This window comes from Loxodonta africana, chromosome 2 (assembly GCF_030014295.1).
Source record: "Loxodonta africana isolate mLoxAfr1 chromosome 2, mLoxAfr1.hap2, whole genome shotgun sequence".
Classification (NCBI taxonomy): domain Eukaryota; kingdom Metazoa; phylum Chordata; class Mammalia; order Proboscidea; family Elephantidae; genus Loxodonta; species Loxodonta africana.
This window is the reverse complement of record NC_087343.1, coordinates 216,240,470-216,263,021: the sequence shown is the minus strand read 5'-3', so window position 1 is coordinate 216,263,021 and position 22,552 is coordinate 216,240,470. Positions and strand designations below refer to the sequence as shown.

General features: G+C 43.0%; 1 protein-coding gene across 1 annotated transcript in view; it reads right to left on the bottom strand.

Moving 5' to 3' along the window:
- Nucleotides 1-4,099: 4,099 nt before the first annotated feature.
- Nucleotides 4,100-22,552, bottom strand: part of TTC3 (tetratricopeptide repeat domain 3) — a 129,557-nt gene continuing 111,104 nt past the window's right edge. The window contains exons 39-46 of the mRNA XM_023559091.2: nt 16,462-16,562; nt 14,452-14,539; nt 13,768-13,857; nt 10,013-10,290; nt 8,178-8,295; nt 7,840-7,989; nt 7,335-7,427; nt 4,100-6,184 (exon numbers count right to left, since the gene is read on the bottom strand). Of these exons, the coding sequence (XP_023414859.2) occupies nt 6,122-6,184; nt 7,335-7,427; nt 7,840-7,989; nt 8,178-8,295; nt 10,013-10,290; nt 13,768-13,857; nt 14,452-14,539; nt 16,462-16,562 (981 nt within the window). The 3' untranslated portion in view covers nt 4,100-6,121. The remainder of the gene's footprint in view (nt 6,185-7,334; nt 7,428-7,839; nt 7,990-8,177; nt 8,296-10,012; nt 10,291-13,767; nt 13,858-14,451; nt 14,540-16,461; nt 16,563-22,552) is intronic.

Genomic DNA, 22,552 nt, shown 5'->3' with positions numbered 1-22,552 from the left:
CTACATCTGTGGAAAGAGACGATGGAAAAGCTCAGTATCAGTCAGAACAAAGCCAAGGGCCAACTGTGGAACAGACCATCAATTGCTCATATGCAAGTTCAAGCTTAAACTGAAGAAAATCAGAGCAAGTCCATAAGAGCCAAAATATGACCTTGAGTATATCCCACCTGAATTTAGAGACCATCTGAAGAATAGATTTGACGCACTGAACACTAGTGACCGCGGACCAGACGAGTTGTGGAATGACATCAAGGACATCATCCATGAAGAAAGCAAGAGGTTACTGAAAAGACAGGAAAGAAAGAAAAGACCAAGGCGGATGTCAGAGGAGACTCTGAAACTTGCTCTTGAGCATCGAGCAGCTAAAGACCAAGATGGATGCCAGAGGAGACTCTGAAACTTGCTCTTGAGCATCGAGCAGCTAAAGCAAAAGGAAGAATTGATGAAGTAAAAGAACTGAAGATTTCAAAGGGCCTCTCAAGAAGACAAAGTAAAGTATTATAATGACATGTGCAAAGAGCTGGAGATGGAAAACCAAAAGGGAAGAACACGCTCGGCGTTTCTCAAGCTGAAAGAACTGAAGAAAAAATTCAAGCCTCGAGTTGCAATAGTGAAGGATTCCGTGGGGAAAATATTAAACGATGCAGGAAGCATCAAAAGAAGATGGAAGGAATACACAGAGTCATTATACCAAAAAGAATTGGTCGATACTCAACCATTTCAAGAGGTGACATATGATCAGGAACCGATGGCACTGAAGGAAGAAGTCCAAGCTGCTCTGAAGGCATTGGCAAAAAAAAAGGCTCCAGGAATTGATGGCATATAAATTGAGATGTTTCAACAAACAGATGCAGCGCTGGAGGTGCTCACTCATCTATGCCAAGAAATATGGAAGATAGCTTCCTGGCCAACTGATTGGAAGAGATCCATATTTATGCCTATTCCCAAGAAAGATGATCCAACTGAATGTGGAAATTATAGAACAATGTCATTAATATCACACGCAAGCAAAATTCTGCTGAAGATCATTCAAAAATGGCTGCAGCAGTATATCAACAGGGAACTGCCAGAAATTCAGGCTGGTTTCAGAAGAGGACGTGGAACCAGGGATATCATTGGTGATGTCAGATGGATCGTGGCTGAAAGCAGAGGATACCAGAAGGATGTTTACCTTGTTTTATTGACTATGCAAAGGCATTCGACTGTGTGGATCATAACAAACTATGGATAACACTGCGAAGAATGGGAATTCCAGAACATTTAATTGTGCTCATGGGGAACCTTTACATAGATCAGGAGCCAGTTGTTCGGAATAGAACAAGGGGACACTGATTGGTTTAAAGTCAGGAAAGGTGTGCGTCAGGGTTGTATTCTTTCACCATACCTATTTAATCTGTATGCTGAACAAATAATACAAGAAGCTGGACTATATGAAGAAGAACAGGGCATCAAGATTGGAGGAAGGCTCATTAACAACCTGCATTATGCAGATGACACAACCTTGCTTGCTGAAAGTGAAGAGGCAAATGAAGATCAAAGACCACACAGCCTTCAGTATGGATTACACCTCAACATAAAGAAAAGAAAAGCCCTCACAACTGGACCAACGAGCAACATCATGATAAATGGAGAAAAGATTGAAGTTGTCAAGGATTTCATTTTACTTGGATCCACAATCAATGCCCATGGAAGCAGCAGTCAAGAAATCAAAAGATGCATTGCATTGGGCAAATCTGCTGCAAAGGACCTCTTCAAAGTGTTGAAGAGCAAAGATGTCACCCTGAAGACTAAGGTGTGCCTGACCCAAGCCATGGTATTTTCAGTGGCATCATATGCATGTGAAAACTGGACAGTGAATGAGGAAGACCGAAGAAGAGTTGACGCCTTTGAATTGTGATGTTGGAGAAGAATATTGAATACACCATGGACTGCCAAAAGAATGAACAAATCTGTCTTGGAAGAAGTGCAGCCAGAATGCTCCTTAGAGGCAAGGATGGTAAGACTGTGTCTTACATACTTTGAACATGTTGTCAGGAGGGATCAGTCCCTGGAGAAGAACATCATGCTTGGCAGAGTACAGGGTCAGTGGAAAGGAGGAAGACCCTCAATGAGGTGGATTGACACAGTGGCTGCAACAATGAGCTCAAGCATAGTAACGATTGTGAGGATGGCGCAGGACCCGGGCAGTATTTTGTTCTGTTGTGCGCAGGGTCGCTGAGAGTCGGAACTGACTTGACGGCACCTAACAACAACAACAAGAAATCTTTGCTTATTGCAAAGGTCAGGAATATTTTCTTATAGATTTATCATTTTAGTTTTCATAATCAGAGGACAATAATCCATTTGGAATTGATGTTTGTGTATGGGGAGAGGTCAAGGTTCATGTTTTTCATAAAGATATCCAAACTTCTTAAATTCAATGTAATATTCTATGGATAGTTGTCTCATTAGGATTTTAGTTTGCTAGTGCTGTTTACTTTCCACATTTTTGTTGATTATCTATATCTACCCTCCCCCGCCCCTTTCTTTCACCTCTTAAGAGGAAACCGGTTAGAGTATAAGTTGGAGATGTAGTGAATGAGAACAGTTCTTACTCCAAACTGGGGAGGTGGGATTTTATGCCTTCTAGAATGTGAGTAGCCTTTTCCAGGCCCCTCCAATGCTCTAGAAAATCCACCAAGTGGACCAAAAGCTGCTTGAAAACTACTCAGTCAGGTAACCTGAGGAAGCCGCAGGTGAAATTATCCTTTGCTATAGAATCACAATGTCTCCAAAGTCAACTTTGTGGAACCAAGCTGTTATTTTTCAAAATGACTTTGAGGTGATTTGATTTCTTCTTACTCCTTTCACCACTCTTGATCATATCCCACAGTCTAGGCTGTATCAAAGGAACGTCGTTTCCTGATCTAACAAAACCTTTCTTATACAGCAACACCAAACTTCCTCCCTATGCAATTCCCAAGTCCTTCATGTGAGTAATGTCTACTAGCTCTCATTTATCAAAGGGTTATGTGCTAGGCACTGTGCTAAGTACTTTACAAGCAAGTTATTTGTTATCCATAGACCTTTATTACTTTTTCTTAAAAGTCCTTCTCACTACCAGAAATAACATATTTGTTTATTATTCAACTGTAAGACAAATTTCATATAGGCAGGGTCCTAGTCTCTTGCTCACTGCTGCCCAGTGCCTAGGACACAGTAGGTACTCAATAGATATTTGTTGAATGAATGGCTTCCGGCCTTCACTGGTTCCCACCAGACCTCACGCATTCCTCTCAGAGAAGCACTTAAGGTATGTGACCACACGAAGGTTGAAACGTCATCTCTTAGTCAGCCTTGTTAGAGCAAAGAGGAGAAAGCAAAAAGGCACGTGACCAACAGATGACCAAGTCTCTTTACAGTGAGTCTTTAAATCAAGTTTGTTGCACAGGTGTTTAAAACACCTAAATTTATTCCCTATTTTTTCCATAGAAGGGTCATACTGAAGATGATTTTGGTCCTGATTCTGACAAAACCTACCCAACTAGTCACCTGTCTTTAACCTTATCAATGTCATCAGTAAGTACCTCATGTTGATAAAGGAGTTTCTACTTTTGCTGATCTTTTACCTGTTTCTTTTAACCCATTGCTTCAGAGAGTCATCTGGTTGAAAAAGTATCTAAAACAGTGTTAAAATCAGTTTATTGCCTCATTTTTGTGGTGTGTTGATCACTTTGCCCACTGGCTTCCACTATCTTTGAAATTACCTTAAAAATGCAGTTAACATTTTGTACTGCTGGGGTACCACTTCACTTTCATATTGGGTTATCCATTATTTATAACCTAGATTAAGCAGTTCAACAGGAAAAAAATCTAAATTCTTTGGAACAGTTGTTGCTCTAAAGTATAAATTATTTTGAATTGCATGCTATCAGATTAAAAATATTTACTGGCAATACTTTGAATAGACTGAAATAAAAAGAAAATTGTTTAAGGTTAACTCTTTTCAATAATCTGTTAGTGCTCAGCACGCCCAGAAGGTTATCTAAAAGGGAAACCCTACTGAGCAGCCTCAGCAGGCCATGAACCCACGTGTCTCAGAGAAAATCGATGGTGTTGATCATACTCAATACCTCACACGGATCAACATGAAAATTTAGCCTAACACAGTAAATACTCTCTCATCCTGTATAAACTTTCCACTCACAAATTCAAATAGTGAAACTTAGAGAACGGTGAACTTGAATTTAGCAACCTTTTGGGGGAGAAAACAATGTTTTAATCCAGGTTCTAAAAGGCCTGAGTCCCCAGTCAGGTTCCTCAGACATAACATGGTTCTGCTTTCCACATGACGTCACTTTTTACGACGGTAGCCTGAATATGTGCCTGGATTTTCAAGTAGAATGCATTTCATAAATTATCTGAGAAAGAATGGATAAAAAGACAACCATAAGCTGCTATTATTTTTGAATGCTCTTTATTTGGAATGTTACTACACACGTGTAAGGCATGTTCACAAGAAATGACTTCAAGTTTTATACAAAATACACTGTTTGACTCTACCGCTGCTCTTCTTTTCCATTGTACCCGCTTCTACAAACTGGTCCCCAAGTATTCTAAAATCTATTCTAAAATAGTTATCAATGATACGAATGCCCACAGTGCTTTAAGGATCTACACGGAGAACCTGTTTCAAAATAAGAAGAGAGCGTCCACGGATAAGTCACAAACACATTAAAATTCACGTTGAACACAGGCAGAGCACAGTGAGTAGATCGGCTCACAAATGTGTGTCTGCTGATTTCCACTGGAACAAAGAACACACTGAAGGACATTTTTTAATCCTTCTTATTTGAGAGAAATGGAATGTGTAAAGAATTCACGTTTCTATACGCACCACAATACGTCACGAAATAACATCTAATTTTTTAACAGTTTCTAACGCAGCTACATTGTTCTCGGGACACGGTACGAATGCATGCATCACTTGACACAAATGTCGAACACCGCACGATTGTACAAGGACACTCGGGATTGTCTAATTACACAAGTTTCTTTTGTTGGTGGTGGGAGAGGAAGGGGAAGGATGCTGCTTTCATCTCCCCACGGTGCTTGCTGTGTGTGCGGTGCTGGGCCAGACGCCCAAACACCTGCTGATCAACTAACTCACGAAAAAGGGTAAGTGCTGCTCGTGACATCAACGTGTTCAGTGCACAAGTCCCAAATGTGGGGCTGGGATAATGAACAGCCATAATTTTAGAGGAAAAAAGGTTTTTGCTGATACTAATAAGTATTTTTTTACTCAATTAACAAAAGACCAGATTATATTTTTAAAAGATGCGAAATAAACACTCTGCAAATCCCTGTTGCCGTCGAGTCGATTCTGACTCATAGTGACCCTACAGGACAGGGTAGAACTGCCCCATAGGGTTTCCAAGGAGCAGCTGGTGGATTTGAACACCGACCTTTTGGTTAGCAGTAGAATGCTTTAACCACTCTACCACTACCAGCTCCACAAATCTACCGGAATAAATAAAATAGTGAAATGAAAAATCAAAAGCACGTTAAGTTTTAAGAAAAGGAGATTCAAATCTTTTGGTCTCAATCAGTCAATATTTGAACGTTAACTATCGGTTATTAAAAAGCATTAAGCTCTTTTCTTAAATGTAGAATCTTTGGGAAAATGTAGGCATAGTTTCCAGTATACCGAATCTTAGAAAAAATTTTAGAAAGTCCGTATCATTTCTCTTGTGGAACCACTAGAGTAGGTTTTTCAAACACAAAAGAGGACCTGGGGCACTGTAACAGGTGAAGAACCCTTAGCATTCACGTACTGCTTCGGGGCACTGACAACACTTTCTAAAAGGAGCCTCCCATCTCCAAAGAGCCCTCTGCAGCAGCACCAACCATATAAGGAATGCAATTGTACCAAATGCTGAATCAGAGTGGGGGAAACAATGTTAACTGTTGAAAAGAGTATCAGGTCTGAGACACACAACACAAGAAAGTCCGCATATGTTTGTATGATTATCCTGCCAATTCCACAGGCAGGTGATCACTTGGTAGTGAGCTGTGACTAGCAGGAGGGCAGCTGTTGGTTTTAGCTGGATGTGCCTCTTCCACAAAGCGCAGGCTGCTCTTTTCACTGATCATGACCACAGCAGGCCGGGCAGGTGCTCTGCCCTCTAAGCCACTGCTTCAAGCACTGAAAAGGAGGAAATGAAATCAATTGAGGCATCTAGGACCACATGGAATCTTTGCTCTCATGTGCCACTGTCCTCGCTGCTGCAACTTCTGGCAGGCCTGGCTAACGCTTAACCTCTAAGTCTGATGGGGCCTGGAGCTGCCCAGTGGCCTCAATGCCTGCTCAGGCTGGGAGTGTGGACGAAGCTCCAGGAGCAAATCAGCCTGAGAACTGGACCCACGACATCTCCACGCCTCCAGCCTGACCTCAGGATGATGCCTTACACTCCCCACCCCACTCCAGCTTGTCTTAGCTCTTCAGCCTCAGCTGCCCCCCGGTTTCTAGAGGCCGGCATCTTCTTGGCCTTTGGACACAGTCACCTGATTCCTAGCCCTCCCTCTGCTTGGTTCTGGTCCTGGGTCTTACACATCCATCCACCTGCACACAATAGGCCTTGCTCATGGCTTTCTGCACACTGCGTCTCCAAACTGCCCCTGGCTACGGAGCCAGGTGTGCGTGGGAAGTGTGAGAGGGCAGCCAGCCAAAGGACCCCAAGACAACAGGAGATACACCTGATGGAGACTCTGATAGCTGTTGGCATGATTCCTTCTAGTGTGAGTGATGGGTGTATCCCTTCCCAAGACCTGATATGTTCTAACCAGCTGCAAGGGTACAAAATGAATGGTTAAGCATGCCCAAACACCAAAACACTTAAGCACAAATCTTGGAAGGGCAAGACCCTGGGTCTTCCAGGGTCAGGCACAATGAACCCCGTAAGGCTCATTTTAAGATGTTAAGCCTAATTAATTTACTGCACTAATCGGACAAACTGTTGTACTCTTTATCCATGTATGGAAGGCATCATCTTTCAAAGAATTAATACTGCTTTTACAATCCAATCCCTGGAGCCGATGTTCTCTCTACCCTGACGTGATGGGCAGAAAGGACGTTCCACAGACCTTCACGTGGCCCAGGGCCCAGGCGTCCCCCTCCTCCCCACAGCGCCTGTCTCTGGAAGCAAAGACACTGAACGATGACACAGGGAGGTTTACAAATAAAATGGTTCGGAAAAACAAGTACTGTCAATGCCTAGAGAGAAAAATTCCTTTTTTATTTTCGAAACACTTCATAGTCATCCTGCAGGAAGTAAGGATGGACAAAGAATTCTTACCCATGAGTGAAATTTATGCCCACACTTCAGCACACATGTGCTTTTTGACTTCAAAGCCTGATGGCATATTTCACAGGAATTTGTACTTGATGCCTGTGGAAAAAAAACATATCTGAATATAAAGAATAAGTTAAGGTCTTTTTACTACTTGAGCTATTCCTAGAAGTGGCCATCTAACATTTGCCACTAAGGTGGCAAGTTATTCCCAAATCCAGCTAAGCAGAAAGGAAACGATATGGTCAGAGTGGCTCCGGGCCCTGGGTACGTGCCCCTCTCTCCATGTGGGGCTCGAAGAACACACAGCGACCAAAAACCCCGTCCTTTCGCTGACTAGTGTTCTAACTGGACACACTCCACACTCAATTACTTCTAACTTCGGTTGCTAATTTTAAGATCAAATAAATGAGGTCTAGACATGAAAAGAATGGCCTAAATCCTGGATGAAAAACTTCTTTTCCTTCTTGTTCATTAAAATAACAAAGCACAAAGACAAGAAAAACTATACAGTCATGCTGGTGGCACTCCCATCTTCTCGTTTCTGGCCCTGGGTTCTGGGTGCTGCTCTGGCAGATGCTGAGGGCTGGCTCCCGGAGGGCCTGGCGGCAGCAGCAGCACAGCTGGGCTCAGAGGTCCTCTGATCTGATGCTGGATTTGGCTACCAAGACAACAGGGGATGGGGACAGCACGAAGTTCGGTTACTGAAAAGCTTGACCATCTTCAGTGTTTAGTAAAATGCTCTCTACATTTTGGTTTAAAGTTTTTTTTTTTTTTAACCATTCTCATCTTTTACAAATAAATAAAGATAAAACGGAACGTGTTACTGAATCTGGATGATACACCAACCTTCTTCTTCTGTTCAGCAAGGATGTGTTCTATCACTCTCCTGACAGTTTCATCGATACTCAGTCCTAAAAGTGAGCTCTTGGTTCGCACTTTTTTAACAAACCCAGCAAGCTCGGAGCTGAAAGGGAAAGTGGTGACAAATGACAACGGAAATCCAGTTTTCTGCTGCTGAGAAACATGACATGCCAGTATTAACCCAACAGCTAAAAGAAACAGCCCAAAACACAGAAACCAAATTGGACTATACAACAATAGTAATCGCATTAAAAAAAGCAGAGCCATTTTAAAACAGGATCATCTTCCCAAGTAGTTAGAAAAATTTCAATTTTATTTCTAAATATTTATTCCAGCAGAATTTCAAGGTAAATGGACCTAGGAAATCTGCTAGATCCATTTGGGATGAAAAAAAAAATCAGCCACCCGTAATTAGGAAACTGACTTCATACAGACTGGCTATGTCCTAGCCTGATGTAGAATCACTGATCCATTGGACCTGCCAGCTCCTAATTTGAAATGATATTTCTTTCTACGCATGAGGAAGCTTGTTTTGTTGACGTCCTCTCTTGAAAAATCTAACATCGTGGTTTTCAAAACCTGAAAGTTTCACAAGTGCCACGGACTAGGGCTTGTCTGTTACCAACAGGTACTTTTTATTCATACCACTAAGACTCTAAATGTCTTAACTTGTGGAAAATTAGGATGCCATTTCTATTTGCTTGCTTAAACTCTGACAGATTTAGTTAAGACTGTAAACAATTTTACTTTTAGGGTACTTCTAGTAATTACAACATGAGTATTTTTACAAATGGCATGACAATGGTTATTCAGAGAACTTAAAATGTTTCTCAAGCTTAAAAAAAAAAAACAAACCAAACCTGTTGCCATCGAGTTGATTCCAACTCATAGCGACCCTACAGGACAGAGTAGAACTGCCCCACAGAGTTTCCAAGGAGCACCTGGTGGATTCCAACTGCCGACCTTTCAGTCAGCAGCCGTAGCACTTAACCACTACACCACCAGGGTTTCCAGACTTAAAAGTTTCCAGACTTAGGCAGGGCTAAATGTGCCCACACGCTGGCAGGATATTTTCAAATGGCCAGGGCTCCACCTATTAAGTGTAAAACATGAATTCTGGCCAATCATGTTTTTAAGACAACTTTGTTTTAAAAGTATGAGCTCAATGACTATAGTTAACAGATCAGAGTCAGAAAGAACATGGGGAACACAGGGTCACTCCTGGGCACGAATGCCTCTGCTGAGCTGCCCCCGAACAGCCATTCCTCTGCCTCATCTTCCCCTCAGGCTGTGACAAGGAACACTTCATTCCCCTCACACCAACTTGGAGAGCAGAGGTCTGAGGGTGCAGCTGAAACACTCCTGAAGGGCCTGCCACTCTCCCAACCCTATTTACAACTCTCTTAAAGGCAGCTCTTCCCACCCTCACAGGCCACACACCTAACGTAGGAATGGTAATGCCCAGGCTTTTCAATCCTTGCTCTATGTGATTTCCCCCAAAATGACAAGAAACCACTGTGATGCAGCCATTTACTGACACCCTAGCAACCAGCGCTGGAGAGTGTTAGCCGATCTCCTCAAAATCTCAGCAAACTGCCGTGGGTTCTGACGAGTGTCAATTAATTAGGGTTCAGTTTTTAAAATCTAGATGTGCACACTGAAAACATTATTTGAAAATGCTCACCTCTGTGTTTACGAAAAAGAAAGGAAATGTGGCAGCTGACTAAATAAAATAACTACGCAGTCCCTTCCATTTCAGCCCCTAACTGGCCATGAGTTTATCGGATCAGGAAACCTCAGCTCGGTCGGGTGTGTCATACCTGCTGTAGCACGGGAATACCGCTGCCAGGTGCTCGATGATACTATTGAATGGCTTCTTTGGAGACTGGTTTGAACGAGAGGCACGTCCTGGAGGACAAGGTGGTTTCTGATCAGCCACAGGGCTTTGCTTTGACTGAGCTTCCTGGACAGCCTTCTTGGCACACGCTAGCAGCCGGGCAACTTCAGACTCCTCTGTAGGAGCGTTCTCTGGGCAAGCACTGGCATCCTTGTGATCTTCTGTCTGCTGTCCACTGGGGGCTGAAGACTCAGGTCGGTACTGTGAGGGACAAACCACAGCAGGGGCACCATTTTGAGAGGGCTTGCCTTGAATTACGAGCAGAAACACCAATGGACAAAGACTATGAAACACCACTATAATCAAAGCTTGGAAGACTAAGGCCTGGTGATATTCTGAAGACTCAGCCATTGGAAACCCTGTGGAGCACAGCTGTACTCTGACACACACAGGGTTGCCATGAGTTGGAGTCAACTCAATGGCAGCGGGTTTACCGGTATAAGCTGTATGCGCAAAGGCACAGAAAACTGAACTACAATAAAATAAAATATTTATTTAGAAAAAATTACTGATCATAGCTTGTTAGGACAAAGGTAGGATTCTAATTTCTAAATATTCTCTCTATAATTATTTTCTCTGAAAAATGTGAAATACTGCCTTATGTATTACCTACCTACTTGCTCTCCTCCAGCTACCCCCAATCGCACTTCTCCCCTTCCCAGGTAAACTTTGTGACTCAATCCTCAAAAACAGTGGCCCCAGCACTCCCCAAACTGCCCTTGTCAAGGTCACCAACTATCTCTGCCCCACTAGGCCAAGAGGGCCCTAAACACTGCCAGTCATATTCTCTTATTCAGAGCATGTTCTTCCCTCGCTCCACCTTGCTGGCCTCCCGCTCACCTCTCTGGAGGCCTTCTCAGCTCTCCTGGGCAGTCCTTTCTCCTCAGTCCACACCTCAGGCCTTGATGGTCCTCATTCTGTACCTCCCCGACCCAAGCCACTGGCATTCCCTCATGGCCTCATTGCTAACAAGGCCCACTTCTTTAAGTTCCCAGTCTAGAATGTTTTTCTGAGATATGATTCTGTGCATCCAGGCTTCCTAACGGGCAAATCCACTTGGGTGATTCCAAGGCAACTCAAAGTCAATGTGTCCAAAACCAGTGTGTCAGCACTGCCTCTCCACCTGCTCTGTCTCTGGTGTCCACCTCACTGACACGCTGGGCCAAAGCTGGGATTCGGCTGTAACTCCTCACAAGTACACACCCCGTGCCCAAATCTCACGAGCAGCATAGCTCTTTGCACGGCACTTCCTAAATACTCGCACATCTGTTCCTTCTCCACACCCACTGCCACTCTCTTATCCGGACATGGCCGATGCCTGTGAGCTGTAGCTGGTCAGCTGGCAGTCACCGGTGGCCTACCCATCGATTCTCCACACTGCAGTCAAGGCGATCTTCATAAAATACAAATCTGAGCTCAATCCCTACTTGAAACCCATCGTAGCTTCCTAATGCTATAAGGAAAAGTCCAAGCTTAACTCGGCCTATAGAAAAGGCTCCCTGGTTCTGGCCCCTTGTACGCTTCCTCACCTTCCTCACTATGGCCCCCTTTGCCACACTCAACTTCTTTTAGATCCACGAACCATGTTTCCTACCCTCCAAACATGTGGAACACCGCGGGACCCTCCAAACACCACGACACCCGACTCCTCCTTAAATACACACCCACTTACTCCCTCCCTGGCTCCTTCCTGTTTCAGATCTCTGAACCACTGAGGCCCAGAGTGCTAGGTCATGTCATGCTGCTATGGCAGTCCGTTCGCCTCTGAAAATCCTCACTGCGCTTTGCTTGTAATTGTGAGTTTAAAGTCTGTGTTCTCCCAAGACCATACGCACCTTGAAGGCACAGGCCACATCTGGTCACCAATGAATACCCAAGGAATGAATGAGGAAGAAATGAAACACAAAGTAAATGTTTTCAGACACACGTATTACTCAAGCTACTGGCACACTAAAAGTTCCCCAGGATTTTGGGTATTAAAATTCTAGAATTATAAGTTAAAAGGAAAATATTCTATTCAAGTCCTAGGCTTTTTCTTTCCAAATGTGTTATAGGCACTTGGAAAAAACTGTAAATGAGAAGTGATTTTTAATTTAATTCTAATTAGAACATTATTTGTTACTCAGTTTAAGGTGACCCAACTTTTCCACTTAAAATTTTTTTGCAGATGAATTCCTATACTTGTTGAATGCTCAGTGGGCAAGGTACTGGAGAGAAAAAGATGCTTGATGTCAGGCTTCTGACTGCAGGGGTCTGCTGTCTAAGTGAGGGAGACGGAACATATCTAACACATGGGCCACAGAGGGAGGGCAGACCCAGACAGGCTTCCAAAGGAAGGGAGAATGCAGAGTGGGGACTGTGTTCGAGGCTCAGCAGCAGCCCAGGCCGACGTCTGGCAGGAACAGGAAGGTGCAAATCAGGTGCCAGAGAAACAGGCTTGCTCGATCTTAAGGAACTAGAAGATTCCAATGTAGCACCCGTTCTGAAACCTGTCTCTACTCAACTCTTGAATAGAGTCCTTCTTTAAATTCTTACAGTCTGATTTCCTCTGTACTTAATACATTCTGATTTAGTATTTACTGAGCATCTACTCTGTGTTGAAATCTAGGAAATATGTACTCTAGGATGTGATAAAGTGATACTAGGTTCTGCCACATTTTAAAGGCCATGAAATATAAGTAATGCTTTTCTTTACTGTGTTGGATATTTAAAAGTTTTTTTTCCCTCTTTTTGTACTTTAGATGAAGGTTTACAGAACAAACTAATTTCTCATTAAACAATTGGTACACATATTGTTTTGTTACATTGGTTGCCAACCCCACAACATGTCAACACTCTCTTTCTTGACCTTGGGTTCCCTATTACCAGCTTTCCTGTCCCCTCCTGCCTTTTTGTCCTTGCCCCTGGACTGGTGTGCCCCTTTAGTCTCATTTTGTTTTATGGGCCTGTCTGATCTTTGGCTGAAGGGTGACTTCATTATTGAGCTAAAAGGGTGTCTGGGGTCCATACTCTCGGGCTTCTCCAGTCTCTGTCAGGCTAGTGCGTCTGGCAAAAGATAAAGTTTTTGCAATCACTGTTATTTAAAATATTCATCAAATACCTCAAACTAGCAGTAAAATATTATCTGTCAGACCCACAAAGCCGTTCTATGTCCTAGGCATAGCAATTCTGATTCTGTATCTGATGAGGAAACAGATCTTAATTTTTAGATTCTGGTCTTATGCCCCTGTATGTCTAGGAAGAAGGCTGTACCCGAGGTGGCAGTAGTCAGGAGGGCCTACCTAAATCGCAGCTCGTGGAATAGTAGTTCAAATGGAGGAAAACACACATACACACACATACCAGCACCCAGCAAAGAAAGAAGACAGGCTCTGGAGTATGAAGTGATGGGAACAAATACCAGGGCCTTGTTCCCCACCATCCTGTCCTTGCACATAGATGCAGACAGCTGATCTCCCACTTACGTAAGTATGTTATGCAGCTTAAAAAGCCAACCGGTAGCACAGATAATGAAACCACGAAGGCAATTATTAATCCATTAAATCCCCGTTCCCAGAAAACAACAGCAATAGCAACCGACTACTTTGGCCAGTCAAAAAAGAAATCACAGTTCATTATATTTTGTTTTCCTTCCTTCAAAAAGAAAAAAAAAAAAAAAAAGAAGTCTGGCAGACTTACCTTTTCAAAGATCGGATGGGCAAGCACTTTAGTGATTTCACCGAACCAGGAACCACTTTTCACTTCATTAACTTTTTCTTCCAACTGATCCTGTAGGCAGAAGGGAAAGTGTTAAATTCCCAGGGAAAACCTTCATTGTCACTTAATCCTTTTTTTTCTCTCTTTATACATTACAAATGGCCAAAAACTGCTTAGGAAACACAGCTGAGACGCAAAGTAGTAAAACATTTCTTTCTTTTAAGATAAAGTTCAAAATACCAAAACCAAACCCACTGCCGTTCAAGTCGATTCCAACTCATAGTGACCGTAAAGGACAGCGCAGAACCGCCCCATAGAGATTCCAAGGAGTGCCTGGCAGATTCGAACTCCGACCTCTTGGTTAGCAGCCGTAGCACCTAACCACTACGCCACCAGGGTTGAAAATATGATCTTGTTAATCAGAAGGCTCTAGAGGTTTATCAAACATAACTTCTCTACCCTTATCAATCAAGGGCATAGTTCAAGAGTTACCTGACCAAGAAAATATCATGACTTTCATGAAAAATTCTTAAATAATTTCAACAGTAAACATATATTGTTCTTAACAGTTCCAAAAAGAAACGTATTTCAGGACGACTGGTGGCCTCCTGACAGTTAAAACCACCATATATATCTTGACAGATTGTAAAATATTTTATAACTTACATCCACAGTTTCAAGTTCTTCTTCAACTGAAGCAAAATATGATTCCCACTCATACAAGACAGCATCCACTAGAGATGGTTCATGCTCACTGAAAAAGCATAAAAATATAAAACTGCTTAATATCTACTTCAGAAATTAAACATTAAAAGTACATAAGTGCAAATGAAAACAAACACTTCAACAGGAAAAAGATACTTTTAAAAAGATACTTTTTAAAAAGAAAAACAGTTTTAAAGAAACAGTTCATATCTTTCAAACTCCCCACTTTAGGAAATGTTAATTTTTGATATGACCAAAACCCCACAACTGGTGAGCAAAGAGCAAATGCTCTCCTGAATTTTAATTTCTAACCAAAAATTTGAAAATTTGACTCTTCTTTGTTTGGCACCTTCATGCTCAACACTAAAGACTGCCTTTAGATTAAAAACGAAACAAAAAATGAATGGTAGCCCAGAACATTTAAAATATCCCAATAAAACCCCAATCTCCACTTCGGTGCAAAAATAAAGAGCAAGGCCTTTATTATATGAACTAAGATAAATTTATGATCTCAGCAACTCATTAATCTTGTTTACTGAAAGTAACAGGGAGTCTGTAATTCCTAATTGGGAAGATAGATAACACTATCAATCTGTGAAGAGTCAGTTTTCATCTTGAAGAGATGCCAGAATAGGCTTTTTAACCTCTTTTCTCCTTTTGCTATCCTCTGGTGGCATAGGGCAGAGTTAGCAGAACACCTCCAGAAAGAAGCCCTGTGTGCTAGGAAACCTCAGGGCAGGAACTAACCCACTGCCATCCAGTCGATTCCAACTCATAGCGACCCTACAGGACAGAGCAGAACTGCCCCATAGAGTTTCCAAGGAGCACCTGGTGGATTCGAAATGCCAATATTTTGGTTAGCAGCCGTAGCGCTTAACCACTACACTACTGGGGTTTCCTCACGGGAAGAAGCTGATGCTATCCAGACAGAACGAGGTCCGAGAGCACTGTTTCCCAGATGAGCCCCAACACACGCTCTGTGGGGAACGCCCGACACAGGCATTGAACAGCTCCACTAGTTCCGTAATCTGAACTAGCGTATGAGTTTAGCTTTAATCAGGAACATTTTCTCATGTGAAAAAGATGAACTCTTGAAAATGAAGAAATAAAGGACTACACACTAAAACTGTTTTTCTATCACCCGTACAATCCATGGCTCAACACCCAGGGTTTGAAATCTGAATCCAAAAACACTTAGATGAAAAAAGCCTGGGATTAAAAAGCCAAAACCTGTGTGTGGAATATGACAAAAAGGCCAGGTGGAAAGTCAATCCCCTGAAAAAAGTGCTAAATGCTAGGCTGCAGAATATTCTTTAGGGTTCCCAGGTAAACCTTATTCTAAAAACCAAACAAAAATGGAAAGATCAAATAGAGTGAAAAAAATTCACATACATGAATATCCTTCATAGTGACATTCTCATACTCTGCCATTAAGGCTGTTAATATGGAAAACAATTTGGCAAAACGTTTAAAAAACCTTAAAAATGTGACCTTCATCCAGAAATTTATCTTACAGAAACAATACGTAACGTGTACAGGTGTTTAGCTATAGGGCTGCTCACCGCAGGGCGGCTTATAGTTACCAAAATTTGCAAACAACCCCACCAGCCCTCCAGTGGTGGCTGACTAATCAGGGCACATCTGTCTGCTGGAATTCTGCTCAACCTTCCCAATTAAGTTGGAGAAATGGAATGATCCGTATCAAAGTTCCTTACATGCTATTCAGTGAAAAATATATATGATCCATAGATTTTTATTTTTTCAAATATTTAATAAGTTTATTCCACAATATTAGCTATCTCTCCATTTAAAATGATGGGTAATTTTTATTTGTTCTGAACGTGTATCAATTGTGTAACTGTCAGAAATAAAATGGTCCTGTCTAACATACAATGATTTTTCTAAAATCAGCAACCACTTCTATTGACTAAACGATACAGTGGGCAAGACACACGGGGGGCCACACAGTACCCGCGTCTGATCTTCAGGCAGTCAACATAGGCTTCTCCTTGTGCCTTCGTGATCTCTAATTTCCACACGTGGATGTCCTTCCAGCATGTAAGCACAGATATCTGCCATTAAATCAGAAAACATTTTTAAGTATTTTAAAAGCAAAAAACTGAAACTACGTTAAGGGCTGTTGTTGGGTATTGTCAAGTCAGTTCTGACTTATAGCTGGCCCATGCGACAGAGTAGAACTGTCCCCAGGGGTTTTCTAGGCTTTAATCTTTAGGGGAGCAGATCACCAGGTCTTTTTCCCTTGGAACCACTAGGTAGATTTGAACCATCAACCTTTTGGTCAGCAGCAAGCGCTTAATCATTAAGCCACCTGTGCTCCTTTCTTAAGGTTAAAACGTAAATATTCTAAACCAGTTTCAGGTTACTCCCTAAATGACCTAAGATGACAATTACCTGACTGGATTATGTTGTAATTGCTCCCAGGTAAACATTAATTGAAACGTTCGGATTTGAAAACAGAAAAACAAAAAGACACTAAAAGTCCTTCAACGGTAATTTCTCTCAGATGTGAAACCTTCCCATGGCTCTCTGCTTCAGCTACAGACAAACACAGAGCTTGGCCAGCTGCCTGTATCCATGGTCCTGCCCAGGGCATGTGGAAGGCCAGGGGCCACAGGATAACCCCAAGGTTGCTCCCTATTTAAAACCCCACAGTACTGGTTCTCAGCTTTCAGTTTCTGGGGCACATTTTTAAAAAAACACTAGATCTCTGGTTTCCCCACGAGCCAATTAAGCACCATTGTGAGATCACTGCAGGAAACATAGAAGGACCTGGTTTTAATCCAGGCATCAGTCACCTTGGTAGGGCCGTCCAGGCACAAAAACCAAACCAAACCAAACCCACTGCTCATCCAGTCAACTGTGACCCCAAAAAGTTTCCAAGGGTGTAAATCTCTATGGAAGCAGACTGCCACATCTTTCTCCCACAGAGCTGGTGGTTTAAAACCGCCAACCTTTTGGTTAGCAGGCAATCGCTTTAACCACTGCGCCACCAGGGCTCCTTCCTCCAGGCACAATTGGTAGCCAAAACAAGCTCAAATACAGAAGCAGGTGTATAACCCACAGCGTACTGGTACTGTTACGACTGAATGGTGCTGTACATCCTAACCCATATACATGTGGTTGGGAATCCCTGCGTGGCGCAAATGGTTAAGCACTTAACTCCTAGCTGAAAGGCTGGTGGTTTGAACCCACCCAGAGGTGCCTCGGAAGATAGGTCTGGCTGCCTGCTTCTGAAACTCTGTACACACGGGGTTGGTCATGATGAGTCGGAACTGACTCCAGGGCTACTGACAACAGCAACATACATGTGGTTGTAACCCCATCCAGGCAAAGGGTTTTCTTTGTTGTGTTAATGAGGCCTTATCAGTGCAGGGTGTGTCTTTAGTCAATCACTTTCTAAGACAGTAAATTAGGCACAGAAGCAATAGGGAGACTGATGCTAGGACCTCACCAAGGAAGAGAAGTTGAAAGTGACAAGGTGTTGCGGATTGAATTGTGTCCCCCCAAAATGTGTCGTAAGTCGTAACTTCTCAGTAGTGTTAACAAGCAATAATTTACAGATGGACAGACAGATATGCGAAGAGAACACGCCTACCGGCAGACACAGGTTTGACAGTAGAGGTTTCTACATACATGACTATAGCTGCTCCTCATATGTTAATACAGACTGCAGAGCACACATCTCTTAGACATAACCAAATACCTCGCAGGATGAAGCTCCCAGGCTCAAGGGCAAAGAACCACAGACTCGGGGGCAACTACATCAATTGGCACAACATAGCTCTTAAAGATAAAGTCCTACATCCTACTTTGGTGAGTATAGTCTGGGGTTTTAAAAGCTTGCGAGCAGCCATCTAAGATACAACTATTGGTCTCTTCCAGTCCAGAGCAAAGTAGAGTGGGGGGAGAAAAAAACCACAAAGACTCAAGGGAGCAATAAATCCAAAGGGCTAACAGACCACATGAACCACGCCTACACAACCCTAAGACCAGAAGAACTAGGTGGTGCCCGGCTACCACTACCGACCACTGTGACTGGGATTACCACAGTCTGCTCCTGGAGAGAGCAGGAGAAAAATGTAGAACAAAAAATAAAATTCACAAAAAAGACCAGACTTACTGGTCTGACACAGACTGGAGGAACCCCTGAGACTATGGCTGTAAGAAACCCTTCTGAACCAGAACTGAAGCCATTCCTGGAGAAAACCTCCCGGCCAAACAACAGACAAGCCCGTAAAATAAACACTAACAGCCAAGAGGAATGTGATCCTTAGGACAATCAATTATAACAGACCAAAAGGGCAGAATTTGCCCAAAAGCAAAGACGAGAAGGCAGGAAGGGGTAGAAAATCAGAACGAAAGGAAACGGGGAATCCAGGGCAGAAATGGGGAGAGTGCTGACCCACTGTGGGGAATGAAGCCAAGGCTGTGAAATACTTTATGTACAAACTATCAAGTGAGAATCTAATTTGCTCTGTAAATTTTCACCTAACATGCGGGCACGCACGCATGTGCGCACACACACCCTAACCTCTACGTCTGTGCTTATGATTCCGTTTGGGCATGGGTTATCTTTGTTATGCTAGTGAGACAGAATTAGTGTGGGGTGTGTCTTGAGTCGATTTCTTTTGAGATATAAACCAAAAAACCAGACCAAACCCAGTGCTGTCAAGTTGATTCCGACTCATAGCAACCCGAAAGGACAGAGTAGAACTGCCCCATAGAGTTTCCAAGGAGCGCCTGGTGGATTCAAACTGCTGTCCCTTTGGTTAGCAGCCGTAGCATTTAACCACTACGCCACCAAGGTTTCCTTTTAAGAGAGATTAAATAAGCAAGCCAGTGAGCAGAGATGGGGAAAGAGAGATGCCAAGTCACATAAAGACTGCCCAGGAACAGAAGCGCAGAAGAGACAAGGACATGTCTCCAGAGCCGTCACAGAGAGAGTACCTTCTCCTTGAGCCAGCACCCTGAATTCGACATCTAGCCTCCTCAACTGTGAGAAAACAAATTTCTGTTTGTTAAAGCCATTCACTTGTGGTATTTCTGGTATAGCAGCACTGGATAAGGAAGACAGAATTTGGTACCAAGAAGTGGGGGCACTGCTCTTACGAATACCTACAATGTAGAAATGGTTTTGGAATTGAGTAGAGGCTGGGAGAGTTTTAAGATGCCTAACAGAAAAAGCCTTGACTGCCTTGGAGAGGCTGTTGGCAGAATTATGGATGCCAAAGGCGATTCTGGTGAGGGCTCCGAAGGAAGTGGGGAGAGCTACAGAGAAAGTCTCTAGTGTCTTAGAGAAGAGAGTGCGTATGTATGGTGCCAGCAACAGAATGCTGCTAGAAATGTGGGTATTAAATGTGCTTCTAGTGAGGCTTTCAAAGAAAATGATGAACATGTGATCGGACAATGGAGGAAGGGTGATGCTTTTTATGCAGTGGCAAAGAACTTGTCTGAATCATGTTCAAATACATTGTGGAAGGTAGAACTTGTACGTGATGAACTTGGACATCTGACTGAGGAGATTTCTAAGCAAGATCTTAAAGGGGCTGCGTGGTTTCTCCTTACTGCTGATAGTAAAATGTGAAAGAGAAGGACTTAAAAATGAACTGTGCAAAATGAAAACAGAATTTAAAGATTTAGAAAATTCTGTTGTACAAACTAAGGACATGTGTTCTAGAATGTTCACCAAGGATGTGGCTACACAATCTTTTGTTAAAGAGATTAAACCGGTGACTGATGGATCTAATGAACTACCACAGGAGAAAATCCATCAGCTTAGACTGAAGGGGACAGAGAAAGAACAAAAGGGAAGAAGGCTGTCTGCCTCTTGAAGTCTACAGGCAGGGAACAAGCCAAAGGAGCTACATCTGTTGTCCTCCAAGAAAAGTACCATTCCTGGAGCAGCTCAGAGATGAGCAAAAATGTTGGAGGGAGCACGGGTAGCAGGTTTTTCTTGATTTCAAAGGGTGGGACCACAGCCTCCTAGGATTCAGAGTCGGATCTTTGCCAACTCAGTTCTAGAGTGTGGGGCTGCCATTAAGGTGTGCCAGGGGGATGGGGCTGCTCACCAAAGCTGAGGGGGTGGGGCTGTCGTGCCCAAGGGGCAGAAGAACTTGACCTGCTGGGACGGAGGGGGCAGGGTCTCCACTCAGATGGACCAGGAGAATGGGGCTGCCCAAAGTGGAGGGAGCAGAGTTGCTGTCCCAGTGGCCCTGAAAGGCAGAGCTGAAGCCCAGGGTAGAGGGGTTTCCACCCAGGATGCAGAGGGTAGGGCTGTAGTCCAGGTGGTCTCCAATAACAGGTTAACAGAGGATTATTTTCAAGCCTCAAGAACTAATGTAAACTGTTTCTGAGTTTTGAACTTGCGTGGTGCTCCATTATCCCTTCTTTCCCTCCAATTTCTCTCATTTGTAATGGAAATGTCTACCTTGTACCTGTTCCAGCATTCTACTTTGGAAACAGAGAACCTGTAATCTAGATTTCACAGGTTCACAGATGAAGAGAAATTTTGCCCCAGGATGGAATACACCTAAAGGCTCACCCATATTTGATTTAAATGATACAAAAGACGAGATTCTGGACTTGGAGTTGATTTAAGACTTTTGGGACGATGTGATGGGGTGGATGTGTTTTGCATATGGCAAGGACAGAAATTGGGGGGGGGCTAAAGGCTGGAATGTTATGGATTCAACTGTGTCCCCCAAAAAAGTGTGTTGTAAATATTAACCTCTATGCCTGTGGTTAAGGAAACCCTGGTGGCACAGTGGTTAAGTGCTATGGCTGCTAACCAAGAGGTCTGCAGTTCAAATCCACCAGGCGCTCCTTGGAAACTCTATGGAGCAGTTCTACTCTGTCCTATAGGGTCCCTATGAGTCAGAATCTACTCAATGGCAACAGGTTTTGGTATGCCTGTGGTTATAATCCCAATTGGGAATGGGCTGTCTTTGTTACGTTAATGAGACAGGATCAGTGTAGGGTGTGTCTTGAGTCAATCTCTTTTGACATAGAAAGGAGATTAAACAAGTACGAAAGTGAACAGAGATGGGGTAAGATGGATGCTCTAAGACACATGGAGATCTCCAAGGAACCAGGAAGCAGGAGCTGACGAGACAAAGACCTTCCTTCAGAGCCAACAGAGAGAAAAAGCCTTCGCCTAGAGCCAGCACCCTGGATTCAGACTCCTAGCCTCCTAGGCCATGAAAAAATAAATTTGTTTGTTAAAGCCACCCACTTATGGTATTTCGGTTGTAGCAGCACTAAGACATTAAGATAAGTACTTTGGCTCTTTTTTCACTTCCTCTCCTTAGAAGCAGCTGCATAGTCAATCTTTATTAAGTGACAGAAAAGCCTCATGTTTTATGGGACTCCATAAAGTAAGCCTTTTATTTTCCCAGAATACTCAAGACACATATACCAATAAATAACATTTACTTCTCAATTAGAGTAACACAGACAATCGCATTTCAAGGACTAAATGTGTTTAATTTTAACATACCCAGACCTCATTATTTTGATTTTTGTCTCAGTAGTTTCTCAAATAGTATACTGACATTGGTATGTATTCTTTTTTTAGGGGGGGCGGGGGGTGAGGAGAAAGCAGAGTATATTCTTAATAAGCAGATTACTTTCAAGCACTGAAAAATATGCTTTATGGTTAGCTACTTCCTGGTACACAGCTTGCTGAATATGATGCACCCATTCAAAGTGTAAAGCACGAGAAATCTTTAAATGTTTAAATTACATTAAATAAGGAAAGTGGGTTATGAAATTTGATGCACACTATGAGTACATCTATGTCACAACATTAAGTGTAAGGATAAAAAGTAAAAAGGTACATTGTTGTTAGCTGCTGTCAAGTTGACCCCACCTCATGGCAACCCCGTGTGTATCAGAGTAGAACTGTGCTCCATAAGGTTTTCAAGGCTGTGACCTTTTGGAAACAGATCACCAGGCCTGTCTTTCTCGGCACTTCAGGGGGGTTCAAATTGCCACCTTTCAGCTGGCCGTCAAGTGCTTAAGCATTGCATTACCCAGGGACTCC